The sequence below is a fragment of the Aethalodelphis obliquidens genome, unplaced genomic scaffold (genome assembly GCF_003676395.1).
Source record: "Aethalodelphis obliquidens isolate GAN/ISIS:26980383/991018 unplaced genomic scaffold, ASM367639v1 scaffold12, whole genome shotgun sequence".
NCBI classification, from domain to species: domain Eukaryota; kingdom Metazoa; phylum Chordata; class Mammalia; order Artiodactyla; family Delphinidae; genus Aethalodelphis; species Aethalodelphis obliquidens.
Window position 1 is genome coordinate 6,779,906 of NW_020837956.1, and position 22,944 is coordinate 6,802,849.

Consider the following 22,944-nt stretch of genomic DNA (forward strand, 5'->3'; position numbering starts at 1 on the left):
GCTCGAACCCATGTCCTCTACATTGGCAGGTGGATTCTTAACCACGGCGCCACCAGGGAAGTCCCAGCTTTTACTATTTTTGATGTTAAGTGTTATTAAAAATCATTTCTCTTTTAGTATCATGGCATATTATCTAGTTGATAATGATTTTTGTATAGCAAAACAGAGTTCTAATAACTTTGGAGGTAACAGAATTTCAGAATGCTTAAGGGGGAATCTGATTAAGGAATATGAAAGATTCAGACTGCATTTTAAAAGGTGAACCAGTCCCCTTTTCATTTCAACTTGCTTAATCAAATCAGTGGTGTGTTATGTTTTGTAATTTCTTACAAAATGGCCTTTTCTTTTCATTTTTTCCTAAGGTCAGATACTTCATACCGATGTGGTATACTTGCATTGTGGACAAGGCTTCCGAGAGGCAGAGAAAATAAAGAGGCTTTTGCTGAATTTCAAGTATGAAAATAAGTAACCTTTTGAGTATTTCAGTGGCTCAGCCAATCAGAGATATCTTTGAAGTCCGTAATTTGGTGGGAGGGATTAAGGGAAGTGCCTTGGTGTTAGAAAAGGAACCATGTAAAACAATGCTGGGGCAAATTGCTGGAGAACTCTACATTTGGAGACTCTGGAGGAATGCTACTCCCTTCCTCTGCCGCCTTCACTAAACAAAGGTGGTAATATGACCAAAAGTGAGATTTTAATTCTTCAGTTTGGGCCTTCTCTCTCTTTCTTTCTTCCTCCCTCCCTCCCTCTCTCTCTCTCTTTCTTTTTCATGGATCTGAGGAATGGATGTGGCAGTAGTTAGAGAAGCTTCAGAAATTACTTGAAAACATATCACATAATTCAGTCATAATTCTTTATTATGGCTTAGAATGTTCCAGAGTTTACTTACTCATGTCTAAATTTCATTCCTTCTAGATGGGAAGAAAGCTGACTATTCTTGAGATTGTGTGACCATAAGACATTTCTCCACTGCCTCCTATAATACCAAGTGCAGGAGCAGTGTCTTTGATTCTACATAAGTCTGCGTGGCCCCTGTGAGATAGTGGAGAGATTGCTTGGATATATGAGAGAATAAGAGCATCTTATAATACTGTTCGTGCATTCTGTCCATTTTCTCCTGATTGATTTAGAAGCGTGCCTTGATCTCATCCAGTTTCTCATTCTGTTTCTCCTTGAAGCTGCAGCACAGTGGTGATTGGAAATGGAACTGCCTGCCGGGAAACAGAAGCTTACTTTGCTGACCTGATAATGAAAAACTACTTTGCACCACTGGACATTGTTTACTGGTAAGGATGTTAGGAATGTTTGTTTTCTTTGAGAGGCAAAGGAACTTCTGAAGTTCCTTCTGTGATAAATTCTCCCTTGTCTTTTTAAGATGTACTTCTTATTTGCCCTCATATCACTTCTTCCTATTCATAAGAGCTTTGCAGGACAATGTAAAGTGTCTGCGTCTTGGAGAAATTGGCATTTCAGTATCCTGAAACCGCTCACAGATGCAGCAGGTTAGGGCTTACTTGAATTCATGGGATTTTCCAGGCAGTACTTTGTGTGATGGCTCTAGCTAACTAGTGACTAATAAGTAGAATGGTGTATAGGTCTAGCAGCTATAGACCATGGATAACTTAGCCTTCTTCTCCCAAAGTTTTGATGACTATGAGTCATTGGCCTTCAGAACTGAGAGCCAAGGTAAGTATTACAAATTAAAAGTGTTTCTTTTCTTTTTTTTTAAAACATTTCTGATGTTCGTTTCTTGTTAATCTCTTCATCACATGCTCTCATTTTGTATAGGCATACAGTTGACTTCTAAATAACTTTGTATTAGCATGACCCATTTCTTTAGTCCTGCTCCTAGATCTGTAGTAGTTTTGCTGTCATTCACCATTGTTTCCTTACTTTCCCTTTTAACCTCAAATGGCCACCTTTACCTTTTCCAAAGTATGGTAGAATGCTAAATCCTAAAGGGTTTAACTCAGGAGAGAAGATAGTTATAATAGATGATATCTAGGGGAGAGCATGTAAGAGCCATCTCCCACTGCTTTTTGAGAAATGTAATAACTAAGAATAGTCAACTGATAAGTATGGGATCAGGTTCAACAAAACAAAGCCAAAAGCCAACACAGGAAGAAGAATTCTAGGATCCATTCAGATAGGCCAAAAGAGAGGGGTCTTGTATTTAGTGTAATATTCCGTGTGCCAAGAGTATAATCAAGATGTTAGAAAAACAAATGCAGAGTAACCAAAGGGGATTAGAAGGTCAGGGACAAACTGTAGGTGCCATGGGATCATGGTTCAGTAAAGGATTAGGTTGAATAGTTTGGCTCAGCGTTTTTCCCTCTCCTTCTTATTCAGTTTGGTCTGGGAAATACTGTGGATCTTCTCTATTCTGGGAATTGCACACGTACCCAGTCCTTTTGAGAACCTACCATAAGGACCTGACATAGCAAATACAGTTTATTTCAGGCAACTTCTTTGATTTCTTTTTAACTTGTTCACATTAATTGGATATAAATATCTTGGGTACATTTATAGTGATTATAAATAGAACTTTCAAATTATTAGAAACATTAAATAGTGAAGACTTGTTGGATTTCACCTGAATTTGCTTACAGAGGCTCTCTTTCTTGAACTTGCAGCAGTATATGGTAGTAGAAAGAGGATGAGCTTTGGAGCCAGACAAATCTGGGTTCATCTTTTGTTGTCACCATTTACTAGTTATGCAAGTTTGGAAGACTTACTCTGCCTCTCTGAGTTTCTCTTTCCATCATTAAAATGGGGAATGCTTTTGCTTTCAGTAACATTTTGAAGTTTTCTTTATAATTATTTTTTATATTCAATATTAAAACTTTCTTTTATATGTCTCTCTTTTTGTGTTTGTATTAAGAATTACTTTACTACGTTACTTTATATCTCTATGAAGGAGCACTTTTTTAATGTTAGTTTGGTCCCCCAACCATAGTACAGAATTCTTTGATTGTTTATAATTAGTTTTTCAGTTCATTTTCTTGGATTTCAAGAGATATGATATGGTCATATCATCTGCAAAAGATGATGAATTTATCAGTTCTTTTTCTAGTTTTATACCTTTTTATTTTCTTCTCTTTAAAGGTATCATGCAGTATCTTTGAAAAGCTATTAAATAGTAGTAGTGATAGTGGATTTTTTTTTTCCTCTTTTAATTTTATTAGAATGCTTCTAGTGTTTCCCTTAAGTATGGTACTGCCTTTTGTATGTATTTTTTTTAAATCTTTTAAAGGAAATAGTCTTATTTATGAGTGTTTTAAAAATACTGATTCCTGTTTTATTATACTTTAAAAATCAAGAATAAAAGATAACGTTAATGCTTTTTCAGAATTTTGCCATAATAATTTTTCTCTAAAGAGGTTTTTTATCCTCTTTTGATCAATATGCTGAATCGTAAAAGTAGTAGATTTCCTACAATTGAACCATCTCTGCAGTTCTGAGTTGAACTTTTCTTTGTCGTAGTGTATTATTCTTTTAATGTACTTTTGGAATATATTTGCTAGTATTTTATTATGTGCTTTTGAAATCCTCAATGATGCAAATACTTAATCAGAAGTTACAGTGTGTGCTTAGGGAATCAGCTGTTCAACTTCATTTTGTTATCATTTTGCCAGTTCAACATGCCTTTATGAAGAAACCATATTTTCTCATCTACTGGTTTGAAATTACATCGCAAACTACACTTAAGTTGAAATTCCCATGCTTTTCTAGCAGTCATTTTCAACAGATAATCTGAACAGATTGTCTTGAACAGATAATCTGATAGGCATTCCTATAATTCTGCTCATCCTGGAAAACCTTTTCCAGACACATCCACCAGCACATTCCTTCTTATCTGTTCCTTCTAACAGCTTTTGCCCTGACCTACTTGCCATAGGTTAACATACACCATGATTTATCTTCTAACTTGTAAACCCCATGCATCCTGACCCATCCATCCAACTTCTTTCTGTCATTTCTCTTAAAATACCTTGTAAACTCTGATACTTACATCTCTTATGGAGGAAGTCATCCAGAGCTTCAAATCTCAGTTACCAAAGGAGAAAAAAAGTGGATTAAGTTGTAGAATATAACTATGCTAGATCTTAGTTTGTCACACGTTTAAAGTTGCAAGTGTTTGTGAAAAGAAATTCTACAGTATTATATGTGTCATTTGTTTTAAGTATGTGCTAGAATGATCTGTTCTTTTCAATCCTCTGGCCCATAGTAGGCGGTCACTTTATTTTTTGAGTGTCTGAATATTTGTTCCCATTCATTTTAAAATGTCACACTTGATTATTTTCTTCTCTCTCTTTTTTTTTTTTTTTTTGCGGTACACGGGCCTCTCACTGTTGTGGCCTCTCCCGTCGCGGAGCACAGGCTCCGGACGTGCAGGCTCAGCGGCCATGGCTCACGGGCCTAACCGCTCTGCGGCATGTGGGATCTTCCCGGACCGGGGCACGAACCCGTGTCCCCTGCATCGGCAGGCGGACTCTCAACCACTGCGCCACCAGGGAAGCCCTTCTCTCTCTTTTTTTTTAAAAAAAATCCGTTTTTCCTTGGTAAAAAATAGTGTTTTCTTTTGTGTAGCAATGGTAAAATTTATTGAAATGTAGAAATGGCTAGCTCCTTATGAGACATTTGTGTTTATATGCACTGTATCTGGTTTCTCCTACATTGATACCTTCTTAAATCAGGGTACTATGTTTTACTTATCTCTGCCTCCTTCACATTGCATATTTCTGTACTTATAGATAGATGCACTGCCTCCTTCACATTGCATATTTCTGTACTTATAGATGCATCTCAATAAATATTACTAATTTGAATTGTCAAATATTAACAGTAAAACTGTTTTTAATCAGATAAGTCTTTTCAAGGCTATAGACAGGAATTAATGTCTGCAACAATTACGGAAAATTTCCCCTCTGCTTAATGCTTTGGTAAACCTATGATGTACTGTTTTCTGTATTTTTTCATTGATATAGAAATTTGCATTTGATGGATTATAGACTTATATCTTGCCAAAGATAAATGATGATTTCTGAAATAAAAATATTGTATGGTTAGAGTTATATATTTATTAATGAACTATGAAAGAATTATAAGTAATCTCTAATACTTGCTGTCTTATATTTTAAACCATGATTGGCAAGATTCATGCTGTTAGTGGAAACATTGCTAGAAATCACAGCATTATGTACATTCTGGAGAATCACAGATACATGAAACCCCTCAAAACCTGGGAGCAGAAAATGGAAAATAAAATTTTGTGCTGTTAATTCAGACCCCATGCTTAATGTTTCTACTCTAAAAGCTGCAATATATGAATGACTTTGAGCAGGCAAATATAGAAAAGAAGAGAAATTAATTTTGCTTCCGAATGACATTATTCATTAGCATAGTGAAAAGAATTAGAAAATGGAATGAACCGATAAGGTGTGGTATGTGACGACAGAATGAGGAAAGGGAAGGGGAGCTGTGGTGGAGGATTGGAGTTTTAATTTTTGAGGTTAGATGTATACCAAGGGGCCTGGTCAGTGAAGGTTAAGCAGGTAGCCAGACCCTATTAGGAAAAAAGCGTTGGTTTTGGATATCTGTGGAATACACATTGGACCTCTTTCTTATTCTTTTATTTCAGAAGCATACCAGACATTTAACAGAAGGAAGATATAATTTTTTAAAATTAATTTATTATTATTTTTGGTTGCATTGGGTCTTTGTTGCTGTGCGCGGGCTTTCTCTAGTTGTGGCGAGCGGGGGCTACTCTTTGTTGCGGTGTGCGGGCTTCTCATTGCGGTGGCCTCTCTTGTTGTGGAGCACGGGCTCTAGGTGCACGGGCTTCAGTAGCTGTGGCACGTGGGCTCAGTAGCTGTGGCTCGCGGACTATGGAATGCAGGCTCAGTAGTTGTGGTGCACGGGCTTAGTTGCTCCGCGGCACGTGGAATCTTCCTGGACCAGGGCTCGAACCCATGTCCCCTGCATTGGCAGGCGGGTTCTTAACCACTGCGCCACCAGGGAAGCCCGGAAGATACAATTTAAGGAATCATGGCTCTGTTGCTTGAGATAACTTGATGTACCTTTCAGAGTATAACTTAATTGGAGGGAATAGATTGATCTTCAAAGGGTTAACTTATTTGTGAAAACTGCATAATAGTGAAACTAATGAGAATCTTTTGATTAAAATTTAAAAAACATATATTTCTTTAAAGATAATAATATTTATTATAGATTGATTGGAAAATATAGATAAGTGACAGGATTTTCTATTATCTAAACCGTTATTTATATTTTAGAGCATATTTCTAGATTTTTCTTGTGTGCGTGTGTGTGTGTATTATGAAAAGGAACTCACTGTACATGGTTTACAACCTTTTCCCTACTTAATATATTATCATCTTCTCATACCAATAAACCTGTCTCTATTTCAGTTTCATCATGCATAAAGTGGAATAATAATAGTACGCATCCTATAGAGTTATCATTGAATGTTAAATGAGTTTATATATAGTATAAAGGGCTTAGAACAGCACATTATTATTGTTATTAATGAGGTCAAATATCTTTTTATATATTTATTGGCCATTTCTGGATTTTTTGTGTATGTATGGATGGCTTGTTTGTGGCCTTTGCCCATTTTATTTATTTATTTATTTATTTATTTATTATTTTTGGCTGCATCGGATCTAAGTTGCAGCACGTGGGATCTTTCGTTGAGGCACTGGGTTTCTCTCTAGTTGTGGCACGCAGGCTCCAGAGTGCGTGGGCTCTGTAGTTTGCAGCATACCGGCTCTCTGGTTGGGCTCAGTAGTTGTGGTATGCGGGCTTAGTTGCCCCGTGGCATGTGGGATCTTAGTTCCCTGACGAGGGATCAAACCCGTGTCCCCTGCAGCAGATTCTTTACCGCTGAACCACCAGGGAAGTCCTTTGCCCATTCTTTTTTTCTTTAAGAGGTTTTCATCTTGTTCATAATTGCTTATCTTGTTCAGATTTGTAAATGTCTATAGTAATGATTAATCTGTCATAATTTCTGCAAATTTTGCTAATCATTTCCCCTGTTTTTGTGTTTACAATTTGAGCTGTATTTCATATCGAATTTAAAATATTATTTTCTCAGATTTGTCTATCTTTTTCTTTATGGCTTTTGAGTTTTGTATTATGCTTGAAACTTTTAAGTCTTCTGACTTTTTGTTTTGAAGCCACAAAACCTCATTATCCTCAGTTACTTGTATGGCTGCTTTGAAACTTTATTCTCCAAGAAACCAAAAATTAATGAGAGAACTTCAGTCAGCTTAGATAACAGAAACAGAGTAGAAGGCTGTTAGATAACCTGAGGGTAGTTTTGAACAAGGAATGGGTGCCGATTTCCCCCATTCTTTCTTAAGGCCTCTCTTTTCGCCAACTCTGGTGTTTTGTAAACAGCAGAGACACCTGATTTCTTCCCTTCCTTTTCCTCCCCTCCTCTCCTTTCCTGCTTCCTTTCTCCTTCCCTCATTTTTTTTCCTTCTTCCCTCCCTTTTCCCTACCTTACTTCTCTTGTTTGGTTATACCATATTTTTGACATCTCCTGTTGTTTGACAGCTGGATTATTTCCAATCTTTGATGTATCTTTAGTTTTAAACCTATCAGTACAGACTTATTGACCATAATTTCAGTATTTATTTATAGGCATGTTTAGTATGGTGTTTGTAATGAGCTGAGGAGAAAGGGCATTTCTGTTTCCAAATTTATCATTGACAACTCAGTCAGAAGAGTATAGCTATGTTGATAAGAAATAAAATATCAAATTGTTTATTGTTCCTTTTTGCTATTAGGTAGCATTTATACTGCTTTCTTTATTTATTCTACTTAAAATTTATTGGGATTCTTGAATCGGTGGAGTGATATCTTTTCATTCTTCAAAATCTCAGCCATCATTTTTCAAATATTACCTCTGTCCCATTTTTTCTCTCTGTTCTCCCTCTGAAATTCTAATGTCTATTCAGGCTTCTCACTCTATCCTCCATGCCTTTTAACCTCTTTCTTTTCATTTTCCATTTCTTGTTTCTCTGGGCTGCTTTGTGGTTGATTTCTTCAGATCGTTTCTCCAATTCACTAGCTTTTTCTTTAGCTTTCAGACCTGTCCATTGAATTTTCTTTTTCTAGAAGTTATATTTTTCACTTCTAGAAGTCCTATTTGTTAGTTTTTCAGCTTGAGAGATAATTGGCATATAATAAACTGCACATATTTAAAGTTTTCAGTTTCCTAAGTTTTGACATATGTGTTCTCCCATGAAACTATCACCACAATTAAGATAATGAGGGCTTCCCTGGTGGTGCAGTGGTTGGGAGTCCGCCTGCCAAAGCGGGGGACGCAGGTTCGTGCCCTGGTCTGGGAGGATCCCACATACCGTGGAGCGGCTGGGCCCATGAGCCATGGCCCCTGAGCCTGCGCGTCCGGAGCCTGTGCTCCGCAACAGGAGAGGCCACAGCAGTGAGAGGTCCGCGTACCGCAAAATAAATAAATAAATAAATAAAATTTAAAAAAAAGATAATGAGCATACCCATTAGCCCCCAAATTTCCTTATGTTCCTTTATAATCCGTCCTGCCTTCCCTGATCCCTCTGTTTCCCAGGCAACCTCTGATTTGCTTTACGTAGCTATAGATTAGCTTGCATCATCTAGACTTATATATAATTGGAATCATACAGTATATATTCACACAGTGCAATAATTATTTTGAGGTTCATCCATGATGTTATATATGCCATAGTTTGTTCTTTTTGTTACTGAGTATTCTGTTGTATGGTTAAATCATAATTAGTTTGTTCATTTACCTGTTGATGGATATTTGGATTGTTGCCAGTTTTTGGCTATTACAAATAAAACTGTATGAACATTCTTGTTCAAGTCTTTGCATGGACATATGCTTTCATTTATATTTGGTACATAAGTATGAGTGTAATGGCTGTGTTGTATGGTAGGTGTATGTTTACCTTAAGAAACTGCCAAACTGTTTTCCAAGGTGGTTTTACCATTTTGCATTCCCACCAGCAGTGTATCAGAGTTCCAGCTTCCCCATATTCTCATCCATCTGCTTGGTATGGCCAGTCTGTTAAATTTAGCTATCTTAGTGGATGTGCAGTGATATTGCAGTGTAGTTTTAAGTGACATCCTTAGCAATAAATGATGTTGAGCATCTTTATTTGCTTATTTGTCATCCATGTATTTTCTTCGTAGTATCTGTCCGAATCTTCTTACCATTAGAAAAAATTGGATTGGGCTTCCCTGGTGGCGCAGTGGTTGAGAGTCCACCTGCCGATGCAGGGGACACGGGTTCGTGCCCCGGTCTGGGAAGATCTCACATGCCACGGAGCGGCTGGGCCTGTGAGCCACGGTTGCTGAGCCTGCACATCTGGAGCCTATGCTCCGCAATGGGAGAGGCCACAGCAGTGAGAGGTCCGTGTACCGCAAAAAAAAAAAATTGGATTGTTTTTCGTCCTATTATTGAGTAAGAGTATTTTATATTTATTCTGAATACAACTCCTTTGTTAAATACATGTTTTGTAAACATTTTCTCCCAGTCTGAAGCTTACCTTTTCCTTTTTTAACATGGTCTTTGGAAAAGCAAACATTTTAAATTTTGATGAAGTCCAGTTTATCAATTTGTTTTATAAATTCTTGCTTTTTGTCCTGTTTAAGTAATGTTTGGAAAAACTAAGGTCACTGTGATTTTCCTCTGTGTTTTGTTTTATAAGTTTTATAGCTTTAAATTTATTTAGGTCTGTGATCCATTTAAAGTTAATTTTTATATATGATAAGCAGCTCTTTTTTTCTATATGGCTATGAATTATTCCAGTACCATTTGTTGAAAGATTTTTCCTTTCCGCATTGAATTGCTTTGACATTTTTGTTGAAAATCAACTGCTCATAAATGTATGGATCTATTTCTGGAGTCTATTCTGTTTAATTGAGCTGTATGTCTTTACACTAATCTTTGTATCTTTAATACTACTCAGTGCTGATTTGTGTAGCTTAATATGTGATGAAATTAGATAGTGTAGTCCTTCAGTTTTGTTCTTCTTTTTCAAAATTGTTTTGGCTATTCTAGGTCCATAGCACTTCTACATAAATTGTAGAATCAGCTTTTCAGTTTCTTCTAATGGGCCTGCTGGGATTTAGATTAGAATTAAGTTGACTCTATAATTTAATTTGTAGAAAACTGACATCCATCAATTTAATTTTTAATTTCAGTTTTTTTTTTATATCTAGAAAGTTTATATTTTTCAAATCTGCTTGATCATTCTTACAGTTTTTTACTTGTTCCTGAATATATTTTTAAACCTATCTTTTATTTCCTTAGTCATACTAAGAATTATTATTTTGCAGACTGTGATAATTCTGATATCTAAAATCCCTGCAATTCTGTTTCTGCCATCTGTTGTTACTGCTGGTTCTGCTTTGTTTCCTTTTCTGTTCGGTTAATTTTTACTGAAAACTCCTTATTTTCATGGAACTTTGTGAGAATTCATGGAGGCCTGGATTGATTGTGAATCGCTTGAAAGAAGATTTGCATTTGCTTCTGCCAGGCTCCTGTAGACACTTAAATTCTCAGCTTGAATTTTTTCCTGGCCACCCAGGTCGTGTGAATTTAGGCTGCAAACGAGAGAGATGGCTTATGGTTCCATATTCTTATCAGAGATTCCTCCTGTGACAAGGTTTGAGATAGTCCATTTTTTATTGCAATATCCTGGAGTTAGGGTACAGGGTATATACTTTGACCCTTATACTGCAGGTTTAACCCTTTGGGATATCGGCTTTATATGTGGGAAGGGAGTTGGGGGAATCATTTGTTACTATGATCTTAGGTGGACCCTAGGTTTTGTCTTCTAATCCTCTAGTTCTGTGAAGCTCTCTGAGGCCATAAAATTCACCTGGCTCAGCAATGCCCTCAGGTGAAAGCTTCAGAAATCAAGGTTTCCATGTTCTTTTTTTTAGCTTGAGTATTTTTATTTTCTTGCCAACTCACTGATGCATTTAAGAAGCTGTATTATATCTAGTATGTTTAGTTGTTTTCAGTAACCTGTTGATCCAGGTAGCCAATCTTCCCTATTACTGGCAACAAGGTCAATACTTGATTTTCTACTTTTAGTCTACTTTAAATTTCAAATTTGGCATTTTCAGACAGCAGAGACATAAACCATAAGGGAAAATTAGAAGATGATCATTTTAAATAATTTTGATTTACACTTTTTTTTTCTTTTGGCCGCACTGCTTGGCTTGTGGCAGTGAAAGCTCCGAGCCCTAACCACTGTACTGCCAAGGATTCCCTCAGTTTATACTTTTGAATTAAGAATTACTTGTTTCTTTTACTTGTTTCCTCTGGGTATGAATGCCTGTGAAACATGTGTGTGACATTTTTCTCTGTCAATTTAATAGTCTTTCTTTTCTTTTAAGCATGCTCAAAAGAGTTTTGAAAAATCTAGGAAAATACAAAAAGGAAAATAAAAATAATTTGTAATTCACCACTCCGAGAATGCTATTAATATTTTATTATATTTTATTCTAGTTATTTTAGTTATATATTCATTTATTTGACAAATATTTATCACATGTAAATGATTAATTGACTGAAGTAGACTCAGTAAGGTACAAGAAGAAAACTTAATTTCTATCCTACTCCGTAATCATGAGCCATGGCCCCTGAGTAGTTCTTTTCATCCTTGTCTGAAATAATGGAGAGATCTCAGCTTCTTCATTTCCTTTTAGTCATTAGAACAGTCTCATTTTAGCAATCAAAATATCTTCTCTAGTGTAATAATCAAAGCTCCAACTTGAGATAAATTAAATTCCATGTCCTTCTGGGAAATACTACTTTACTGTAGGGCTTTGCAGGGGGCTTGTTTAGCTTTCTCTTTCTTCCCTTCTTATTTTTCTCTTCTCCCCAATTCACTAGCTGAATTTTCTCTAGGTTTAGTCCTCAGAGTTGAGAATAGGGAAAAGGAGCATAGTCATACAAAGTGGGGACAGTTGCAGTCTAAGGATAGAGTCCTTTCGGTGGCCCATTTACCACTGCTGATTCATTCTTCCATGGGCTGTTTTTGAAAAACTTTTGTTTTTGTTTTCTGAGATTTTCACCAACAGCGTCCTTGAGCTGCCATCTGTGTGACTTGGCAGATATCTTCTCTGGCTGACTGGTTTTGACTCTCCTTCTTCAGATCCAGGCTTCAGACAGGCTGCTCTTCTCTGGTTCCTTTTGCTACTCAGTGCTCTTGGACAGAATCTCTTTCAAGCTACCTCCCACTTCCTCCTGCAGGCCCGATTGGTTCATACATCCTTGCCTACTCTCAAAGGGGGAACAGCAACTTATCCTTAGTGCAGCTCTCCCCTTTTTCATTCTCTTTCTCTCCTATGCTTGTTCTTACCTTTATTCTCTTTCTTATGTTCACATATTGGTTGGTCCCAGTGAAGCCCCATCACTTGGCATGGGGTGAGTGGGACACTTTCACATGAGGTATTGGAGCAGCCGGAGAAATGCCACAGCATTCCAACTATCTTTTTAAAGAAATTGTCTCTTTGAGCTCTAACTCCCTCCTGTCCCTCTCCTCAAACACGTACCCATTTTATAGGACGAAGTTGGAGGATTGCTAACGTTAGCAAAACAGGCTTTTGGGACTTGAGCCAGAACAAAACCATCCCATGTGCTCTCATACAATCAGCAAAGTACTGTTAGTACCAAAGTGTATGGCAGGCACAATACTATGTGCTGGGAGTAAGAGCAGTGAACAAGACAGACAAGGTGCCTGCCTTCTTGAAGCCTTTATTGTAGTGAGGAAAACAGATGAAAACGTGTGTGTGTGTGTGTGTGTGTGTGTGTGTGTGTGTGTGTTTGTGTGTATACTATGTCAGTTAGTGATAAATTCTATATAGAGAATTAAAAGCAAGGTAAGGGGATAGAGAGGGAGAAGAAGTGACATTTTTTGGTAGATATAGATATAACAGGTATTCTTTTAGTGATAGGAATTCTATTTGTGTGGTATGGTATATGAGATATATTTTAAGGAAACCACCCAGGCTGAAGTAAAGTGTGATGAATTTATATCCTCATTTATCTACAGCATCCAGATTCATGTCCTCATTATCCTCATCTTTTCCACGTCATATGAGCTCTCTAGGGCCATGTTTTTCAAATTGTAGGTTGCAGTCCATTGGTGGAAGGTGAAGGCAATGCAGTGGGTCCCAACAGCATTAAAAAAAAAATTCAATAGAAAAGAATAGAAAATAGAGTACATTTCATATAGTAAGGCTAAGTATTATTTCATGAATATTTGTTTTAGTTACATACATGTATTGTGTACTGGGTTGACATGTAGAGAGTATTTCTTATTGTCAATTCTTTTGGGTTCCTTGACCTAATTTCAAAGTGTGTGTGTGGCGTCCCCCTATATATAGTCCCCCATGTATAACAAGCAGTGCTCTGACACCAGCTGGGTGTCCTACCATTCAATTCAGTTCTTATACTATCTACCTAGAAATAACATCAGATTCCACAGGTTAAGGGCTCATTCCCACAGGACTGTTAACTCCGCCTCCACCCCCCACACTTCAGATGCCAGTCCCAAGCCCAGGTTGTCACCTGGACTTCTGACCAGCTAACTGGCTGTAGATTGGAGTTCCCAATCGATTAATTTCGATTAATTTGCTAGGGTGGCTCAAAGAACCCAGGAAAACCGTTTACTTACTTAAGTGGTTTATTATAAAAGGATACTATATAGGATACAGATGAACATTTAGATGGAAGAGATGTGTAGGACAAGGTGAATTAGCTTTAGAACTAGAACAGCCTAAATTGTTTTTTGGATATTAGTTTGATTATTATGCTTAATGACAAGTTAAGGTGTTATAGTATTTGTCTCACTTCTTTCTACAGCGATGGCTTTAGAAAATGTGCTGTGATATTCTAGGACTTTGTTTCCTTTCACCTACTGATACTCCTTCCTCCATTTCTTTGACTATTATAAACACTAGAGTCTTGTTTATAAGGCTTACTTTCTGGGATGTTTGTGAAGTTAAGTAAATTTAAAACTAAAATTGTTTTACAGCCAGTGTAATTTATGTTCATTTTGTTGAAAGGGCCAGAATATTTTTAAAATATACCTGTATAAGTACACCATTTCAGTGAGGTATGTTGGAAAGGAGACGTAAGGAATGAATAATTATGGTGTGTGTGTGGTTTTAAAATACTATTTGGATTCGGATTCAGTTTGACAGTTTTTGATCAAAATAAAATATGTTTTAGCAGTTTGTAACCCATGTGTTTCTGCATCTCCAAGTCCAACTTAAGTATCTGCAGGAATTACCCAGCCTCCCTCTCCCCGCCTTAACTCTTGGAGATCTTTGTTTATTGACTTAGATTAGAACTGGCCTAGAGCCCAGTGATGGTCATTTCACGTCTTAAGGTTTTTGGTTACAAATCTGCTTTTGTTGCCAGATCCAATAAAGATTCTTGGTTGTTTTTGTTAGTTTTATTATAAGTTCTTGCCAAAGATACAATGCATTGTAACCAAAACAGATGTTCTGTTTAGACAAGTGTATTTGCTATAACAGAACCAAAAATGTATATTAAATATGTTCAACATTAATGTAAGAACTGATGAACTTTGGAATGTTATGAGTGTTTTTGATAACCTTTAGAAATGAAAGGAACACTGCCTTATTTTGAACAATCGTTTTATATTTTTTCTCCATCCATATCAGTTTGTGTATGTACAGTCTTATATTCTTAGATCCTCCTCTAAACTAACATTTTACTATGATCTTGAAAGTAGAGTGGAGTTCACCAATTTCATATATACATATGAAAATACAAATAACATAGTTCTGTTATTTCTTAAGTACGTGCATCAGATAGATGCTGTTTTGTCATAGACACATTGTTGAGTAGAAAAAATCATTTTTAAGATTCTAATGCTTGTAAATAGGTAGGTGAAATAATTATACATTGATCTTTCAAAAACTCATGTATTTGGTGAAGTTAGCAACCATATTATAGGGTTGTAGTGTAGATATTTTGGAACTGTAAGTGACCGTCTCTGTGATTAGAGCCCAATTCAGTCCTGATTTACACTGAATTCTGTGTTATAGTGAACACAGATGTATAGTGAATACAAGAAGAATGTATTCGTATTATGTAATTTTACTTCTTTTTTAATCATAGTTTCTGGAATAAATTAGATGTGTAAATGCATTATCAACAAATTACTAACGGAATGAGTTTTGCCTTGAGATTGTCAACTCTTTGGCCTATTCTGATTCATATTTTTCTCTTTTCTTTGGCATTAAACAGCTTGCTTTTCTCCCTCACCTTTGGCCAGCATTGTATTCAGTTGATTATTTGGGAACATTAAAATTTTTTTCTTTATGAGAATTGTTTGGGTTGTGCAGAATCACTCTGGTTCTGTTTCATAGTTCAGTTGCATTAGAACAATGCAAAACTGCTAGAATTCTTTGTTGTTGACATCTTTTTCATTTGGTTATGTAGAACTTGAAGATTCTGGGGCCAGAAATTGGTATTTGTAAATAGTTTTTGAATCCACCTTATTTGTGTTTTATATGTTTTTTTTTTTTTGAGGGGGCACCTTTTGATTCTAATGTATTTTATGTGGCTAAATCTTTGTGTTACGCTTTCCTAACTTATTGAAATACCACTTTCAAGTTTCCCACATCCGTACATTTCTAAGGTTACACCCAGCTTAATTCCCATTACTTTTCCGCTTCACAGCACTTGCATTTTGAAGGGACCCTAACATTTGGGTTCACATTATGATAATTAGGTTTCAGGGGCATAGGGGATTAAAGATGTCTCAGGTCTAGTTGCAGAATAAAGTTCAGAAGCACTTGTAAAACTTGCCTGATTGGTGGGTAGAAGAGCTTTTATTTATTCACTGCTCATGCAGCATTAATCCGTATTTCATCAGGTACCTACAGTGCTGTAATTCTAGATGTGACCTTGGGACTTGATTTACTTCAGCTCCGTTTTCTTTATTAATGTGCCATGAAAGAGGTACATGAAAGATAGCCAACATCAAAGTACCTTTTAAAGTAAAATGGTTGATAGGAATTCCCTGGTATTTAACACTGTCTGTCAAATGTTTCAGCTGTTTTGCATCCTTTTACAAGCTATCGCTTGCTGCACTAAAAGAAATTTAAAGCAGTTGTTTCCAGTCTTGGGGGGGTGCTTCACGGTGGCAGTGGTGGTGGTGGTTGAGTGGCAATGGTTAGCTAGAGAAGAGAGTGAATGAAAAGTTAAGGACATATTCTTTTTCAACTGTGCTCCTCCCACGATGGCTTGTTTTTGTATGTTCCTTTGGGCTGGGGGTTGTTTAGTCCAATGTGGTACTTATGATCAGAATGATGAGGCACTCATCTGGGTTATAAGAAGACTTAAGAGGGTGACCAAAGAGAATTCATTAGACCTCTGTGAAAGCAAGAATAAAAGGCAGTGTCAGTATCTTATTAGAGATTGTTTAATTAGTTTAACTTCACAGCCTGTTTATTCTTTACTGAGCCAATTGAGAAAAAGCTTTTAAACATAGTAATGTGGGAAACTGAGTCTTAAGAAGAACAAAGGAAACAGGACTCAGAGGAGGTTTGCCATATGTATTGTGGAATATTTATTTTCCTGTAAACGCCTGTTTTAGAGGCTATTTATCGTCTCTGTTCTAGGCTGAATATATGGGGTAGAACTTCTCGTAGCTCAGTTTTGAAATTGATTCCTTCTTTGTTTCACAAATATTTGTTGGATGTTTCTCTTACTTAAGAAAAAATATTTAAAACCATTTTTGCTTTTTAGATAATCACAAGCATTGTTTGTGGATCTGTTCCTATCATCTTTACCATAGAACTAAATCAGAATAGTGAGGAATAGAAATTGCAGAATGTCATAAAATGAAATTTACTTGTTTCCAAATTTATACTTTATTTTCAACTTATTAACATAACCTTGACTTGTGGAAGTCTTTTAAAATCTATTGTAATAAAAACTTTTTTGTGATTAGCATCTGTTAAGATGTATTTTTATAGTATTAAAATGCTTTAAAAATAGCATATTCTCCTGATATTCTTTAATTTTGTTCGCATTTACATGTTTAACTTTTTATTCCTATATGGTGGGAAAATAAATTATAACCCAGACCTGGTCTTGGTGATTTATTGAACTAAAGTGTTTGGCCTATAAGGTATAAGAAACCAACACTACAGTTGACACAGAGGAGTTTGGTAATGGCCTTTTCTTTCTAAGGAAAGCAGATATTTGAGACAGACTGTCAACATAGAATGAGCTACAGAGGTTTCCTGAAGGGGGATAGTTTACTTAGTATATGTCGAAAGTGAGCAGTGTATTTAGTTTGCATGGCATTTGAGTCTGTGATTAAGGAAGGAGGTGGGAGAGGTACATCTTGTCCATTTGTTGATATAGGAAATCCAGAGCTTGCTGCCGTTGCCATAAGCCATATATGGCTCGCCCCTGGCATTAGAAAGACTGGCCTCTGGAGTTGAGAGAGATGGAAATTAGCAAATGAATAGTAGAATGAAAGCTGGAAGATGTATAGATTTCCATTCATGCCACAATTTTCTTCAACCCCTTACCCATCCCCCCTTCACAGTTAACAGCATCTTCTTTTGCATATAAGATATGTTCCTTTAATTTTTTTTTTTTTTTTTTTTTTGCGGTACGCGGGCCTCTCACTGTTGGTGGCCTCTCCCGTTGCAGAGCACAGGCTCCCGACGCGCGGGCTCAGCGGCCATGGCTCACGGGCCCAGCCGCTCCGTGCATGTGGGATCTTCCCCGACCGGGGCCTGAACCCGTGTCCCCTGCATCGGCAGGCGGAGTCTTAACCACTGCGCCACCACGGAAGCCTCCTTTAATAATTTGACATGACTCATCATAGTCATAGGGAATTGGGAGACAATGAAGCATGACACTGCCTAAAAAAGTCATCAGGATCTTTTTTTGCAAGGATTTTAGCTTTTCAGAGGCAGACTTGTGGAGTGTTTTGGTTGACATAGTGACTCATGCTTTGACCTTTTTTTTTTTTTTGAGGTTTTGTGTATCCTATCTAATTTAGGACTAGTATCGTTAAAAGCACATGATTTGGCCCTACTATTGCATTTATTATTATTCAGTATTATTGCATGATACTCAAACTTATTAACTATAAATTAATGTAAAGCTTGATCGATAAGAGTCAACATAGTGAAGGGTTGTAAGTGACATTTATTAGTTACTTAGTGATAAGCAGTTTGAGCTTGGAGGTGAGTCACCAGCTTAGCAGTTGATCAGTATATTTCTGACTGATTCTTAGTTTACTTAGTTATCTCATTTACCCAAAACTCTACTATTCTTCGAAGTATTTTTATTTTTCCTTTCAACATAATTTTCATGAACCGCAGAAGGGGCCATAAGAAGTTAGACTACACTCCCAACTTCCAACAGGTTTAAATTCAGATAGTTCCATGGTTTAAATCATGATGCGGCCATCATTGTCATTGTCATATTCTACTTGCTATTTTAAGCGACACTTAGTAACATATTGTGGATGTCTCTGGCTCAGAATTCAGATGTTGGTGTGACCAAAATGCAAAAACTTTGACGAAAGATACAGATGTGAAGAAGCCTCTATAATGTCTTCAATGTATAACAAGAAATACTTTAAGGATGTTCATTTCTATTCAAGCCACGTGCTCTAATTTCTAGGATTCAATGATTTCCTTCTCTTCCAGGTCCTAGGTTTATTTTAAATTAAAATTCACTGGTTATATAAGAAGAACCCTGATATCTGTTTTCTTTCTTATCTCCGCTCCTTTGTTAGGGGAGCCCTACCTCTTAAGCCTTTTGGGAGATTCTGTGTCTGGTTCTAAAAATGAAATGCTACTTTTAGGTGGTTTAGACTTTGGTGGGAAGAGTAATAATTAAAATTTCTATCAAGAAATTGGTATTTTTTCTATTTTAATAAAATTTTGTTGGATGCAGAAAGACTGGAAGGATGTTAAGGACCTCTCCTCAAATTTTTCAATTTGGGACTCGATATTTTTCTCATTCATGGTTTTTGGCAGGCAGGTATGAGAAGTTGATAGAGAAAACTGATCTGAGACTCTCTCAGGAACGTGTTGGACTTTTGAAGTATCTTAGATTTTTCAGGTTTGATTTCTTCCACTCTTTCATTTTCTTACTGCTTTTTTTTTTTTTTTCTTTTCTGTCTTCCTTCTGACTACCTTTCCTTAGTGAGAAGTGACAGGTTTTTGTTAAGTGGAAAAATGTAAACTGTATCTGTTCTGTTGAATTTAATATCTTGAGGGGGAGTTTGTCTCCAAAATCTGGTGTATGCACAGCATCCTTTTTTTGTTACTACATAGAAGTGAAATATTTCAGTTACCCTTTGGTCGAGCTCATCTGGACTCCTTCTCAGTTTCGTATACTGATATTTCTCCCACTGCTTTTGAATGATCTTACTTGAACTTCTGCTAGTCATCCTTTCTATGCATCCTTCTGTGCTCTTAGACAGCACCCAAATATTTTCTTCATTCCCTTTTTCTTCTCTTTATCTTCCTGTATCTTCTTTTCCTTGATAATTTCTCCATCCACTTCTGGGACTTCATCTTTTGCATCTCTGGGTTCTAAATCTACATCCTTAGTTTCTCCAGAGATCTGGACTCAAATTTCAGTGGCTTGCTGCCAGTCTCCTGAGTATCCCACTGTTTCAACCAAACTTAACTCCTTGCTTTGGCTCCCAATCCCAGTTTTCTTCATGTGATTTTTTTTCTTCTTTAAGCCCCTCCTTCGCTGATGGGCTAGCAATTCCTTGGGCCCCAAATTGGTAATCTTTTATTTCTTTTTCTGCTATATACTCCATTCATACTGTCAGCAAGTCCTGTCAATTCTCCCTCTGGAATGTTTCTCCTGTTTCTTTCTTTCAGTGTCTCGTGTTTGCTGGTCTTCTCCCTTTGAGGGTTAAGGCTTAAGCCTTTCATGAGCTGGCCTCAAGCTACTTTTCTAATATAATCTCTTATATTTCCTTTCAACCCAAGACATGATATTCATCATTCAAGCATTTGTAATCCAAGTCTACATAGTTATCTTTTTGGTATGCCATTCATTAAGTAATCATGTAATTTAATCTTATAACCAACAGTTGATTCATTATAAGAATTAGCACAGTTATAATTTATAAGCCTATATTTTATTAAATGTAAGCTAAAATATATCCATTTTCAATATTTTATTTTGCAAGGTAGTCTCATTTAAGTCCTCCCCTGATCTGCTCCTTTATTTACAGTGATATTTTGGTTCTTGTTTTCAGTGGATTCCACTTAAGTGCCCTTTCTCCTCTTACCAAGTATCCTCAGTTATCAATAATTGTTATATGCCAGGTAAATTGGAATATTTGTTGTTTGAACATGTGTGGTTTTCTTTTTTCTACCTCTTTTGTAGTTGAAAGAACAGGCTGTGGAGCCAGATTCAAATTACAGCTTTATTTCTTACTGCCACAATGACAAGTTATTTAATCTCTCTGTCGCTTCATCTCCAAAGTGGAGATAATAATAGTATCTACCAAAGGATTTTGGTTAAGATTATATGGGGTAATACATTTTAAAACACTTAGAATAATGCTTGGCACATAGTATGCAATTAATAAATATTAGCTGCTACTATTTTTATTATAACTACTAAAAAAATGGAATACCCTTTCCTCATCCTCTGCCTATTATAATCCTACCTATACTTCAGGGCCTGTCTGAGGTGCCACATCCTCCATGAAAGTCTTTTAGGTGCCTGCAGTTGGAATTAATCTTGTCTTCCTTTGTATCCTCACAAAACTTTCTATGTACTTCTACTATGACACTTAAAATATAGTGTTCTTTGTACTGTTCCTACTGTGTAACTGTTATCTGGAAAATCCCTTGTGTCTAGGGGAGGCATTGTTGTCCATGCTTTTAGAAGAGTACCTTGTTCAGTGTTTTGCCTGTGCTGGTACTCAGAAGTGTGAATTGATTTAAAACTGGTTAACCCCTCCCTCTACCTGCACATATGTATGTGGAGAGTACGTATATATATTTATTTGCATACATAATTCTTTTGGGCATCATGTACTCCTGTAAGGGCTGTGGAGGATACAAAAAATAAAAGGTGTGTTTTCCAGGTTAGAACCAAATGTTATCAGTACATTAAAAAATTTTTTTTAAAATATACCTTACAAACAAAAGAAAATGTATAATTTAAACAATTATATATTGTGTCCTCACCATTCAGCTTTTAAGACATATAACATTATCAGTACTCTTGAAGCCCCCCTGTCTGTCCCTCCTTCAACACATCTCCTGTCTCCCCTGCCAGAAATAGTCACTCTACTGAACTCTGTGTTAGTAATTCCCTTCCTATTTTTCATGATGGCTCCTTTATAGAAATAGAATCCTACTGCATGTATTCTTCTGTGAGTAGTTTTTCCTTTCTTATCCAAGATTATTTCATAGACTCATTCATTTTGATATATATACATATATAACTGTGATTCATTACTTTTTAGTGTTGCATTCCATAATTATACAGTATTTTTCTATTCTAGAGTTGATGGACATTTGGGTTCTTATTAGTTTTGTTTGTTGTTTTGGAAGCCTCAATTCACTTATTTTGTTTAAATACCACCTTTATTGAGATATAATTCACATACCATGCACTTTACCCATTTGAAATGTACAATTCAGTGATTTTTAGTATATTTACAAATATGTGCAGTGATTGCCACCGTCAATTTTAAAACATTTCATCATCTCAAAAAGAACCCTGTTCCTTTAGCTATCACTCCCCATCCCCTTCCTCCCAGCTCTAAGCAACCATTAATCTACTTTTTGTCTCTATAGATATCTCTGTTTTGAACATTTCATATTAATGAAATCATAGCATATATGGTCTTTTGTAACTGTCTTCTTTCACTTAGTATAATGTTTTCAAGGTTCATCCATGTTGTAGCATGTATCAGAATGTTATTTTTTATGGCTGAATAATATTCCATCATATGGATATACCAGTTTGTTTATCCATTCATCAGTTGATGGACATTTGGGTTATTTATACTCTGGCTATTATGAATAATGCTGCTGTAAACATTCATGTACAAGTTTTTGTGTGGACATGTGGGGAATTGCTGTGGTGACTCTTATGTCTAATTGGCTGAGGCAATGCAGACTGTTTTCCAAAGTGTTGGTACTGTTTTACATTCCTAACAGCAGTGTATGAAGGTTCTGACTTCACATCGTCACCACACTAATTATTTGACTTTTTGATTTATAGACATTCTAGTGGGTATGACGTGATGTCCTTGTGGATTCAGTTTGAATTTCTTTGATGACTAATGGCGTCCTGCATCTTTTCATATACATAGTGGCCATTTGTATAAATTCCTTGATTACATACCTATTCAGATCCCTTGCTAATTTTTCTTTTAGATTATTTGTCTTTTTATTACTGAGTTTTAAGAGTTCTTTATAAATTTTAGATACAAGTCCCTTATCAGATGGATGATTTGCAGATACTTTCTTCCATACTGTGGATTGCCTTTTTTACTTTCTTGATGATCACATTTAAAGCACAAAAGTTTTAAATCTTGCTGAAATCTAGTTTATCTTTTTTTTTCCTTTGGTTGCTCATGTTTTGAGGTCATCTGATGTAACAATCCTTTGCCAGATCCAAGGTCATGAAGATTTACTCATATGTTTTCTTCTAAGAGTTTTATAATTTTATCTCTTACATTCAGGTCTTTCATCTATTTTGAGTTAATTTTTGTATATGGTGTAAGGTAAGAGTCAATTTTCAGTTTTTTGCATGTGGCTATCCAGCTGTGCCTGTGACATTCATTAGAAAGACTATTTTTTCCCCATTGGATGATCTTGGCACCCTTAATGAAATCAGTT

General features: G+C 36.3%; 1 protein-coding gene across 5 annotated transcripts in view; it reads left to right on the forward strand.

Annotated features, from left to right (window-relative positions):
- Positions 1-22,944, forward strand: part of SRBD1 (S1 RNA binding domain 1) — a 230,536-nt gene that overhangs the window by 57,520 nt on the left and 150,072 nt on the right. For all 5 annotated transcript variants that reach the window (XM_027113219.1, XM_027113215.1, XM_027113216.1 and 2 more), the window contains exons 13-14: positions 363-453; positions 1,179-1,286. In XM_027113219.1, coding sequence (XP_026969020.1) covers positions 363-453; positions 1,179-1,286 — 199 coding nt within the window. The remainder of the gene's footprint in view (positions 1-362; positions 454-1,178; positions 1,287-22,944) is intronic.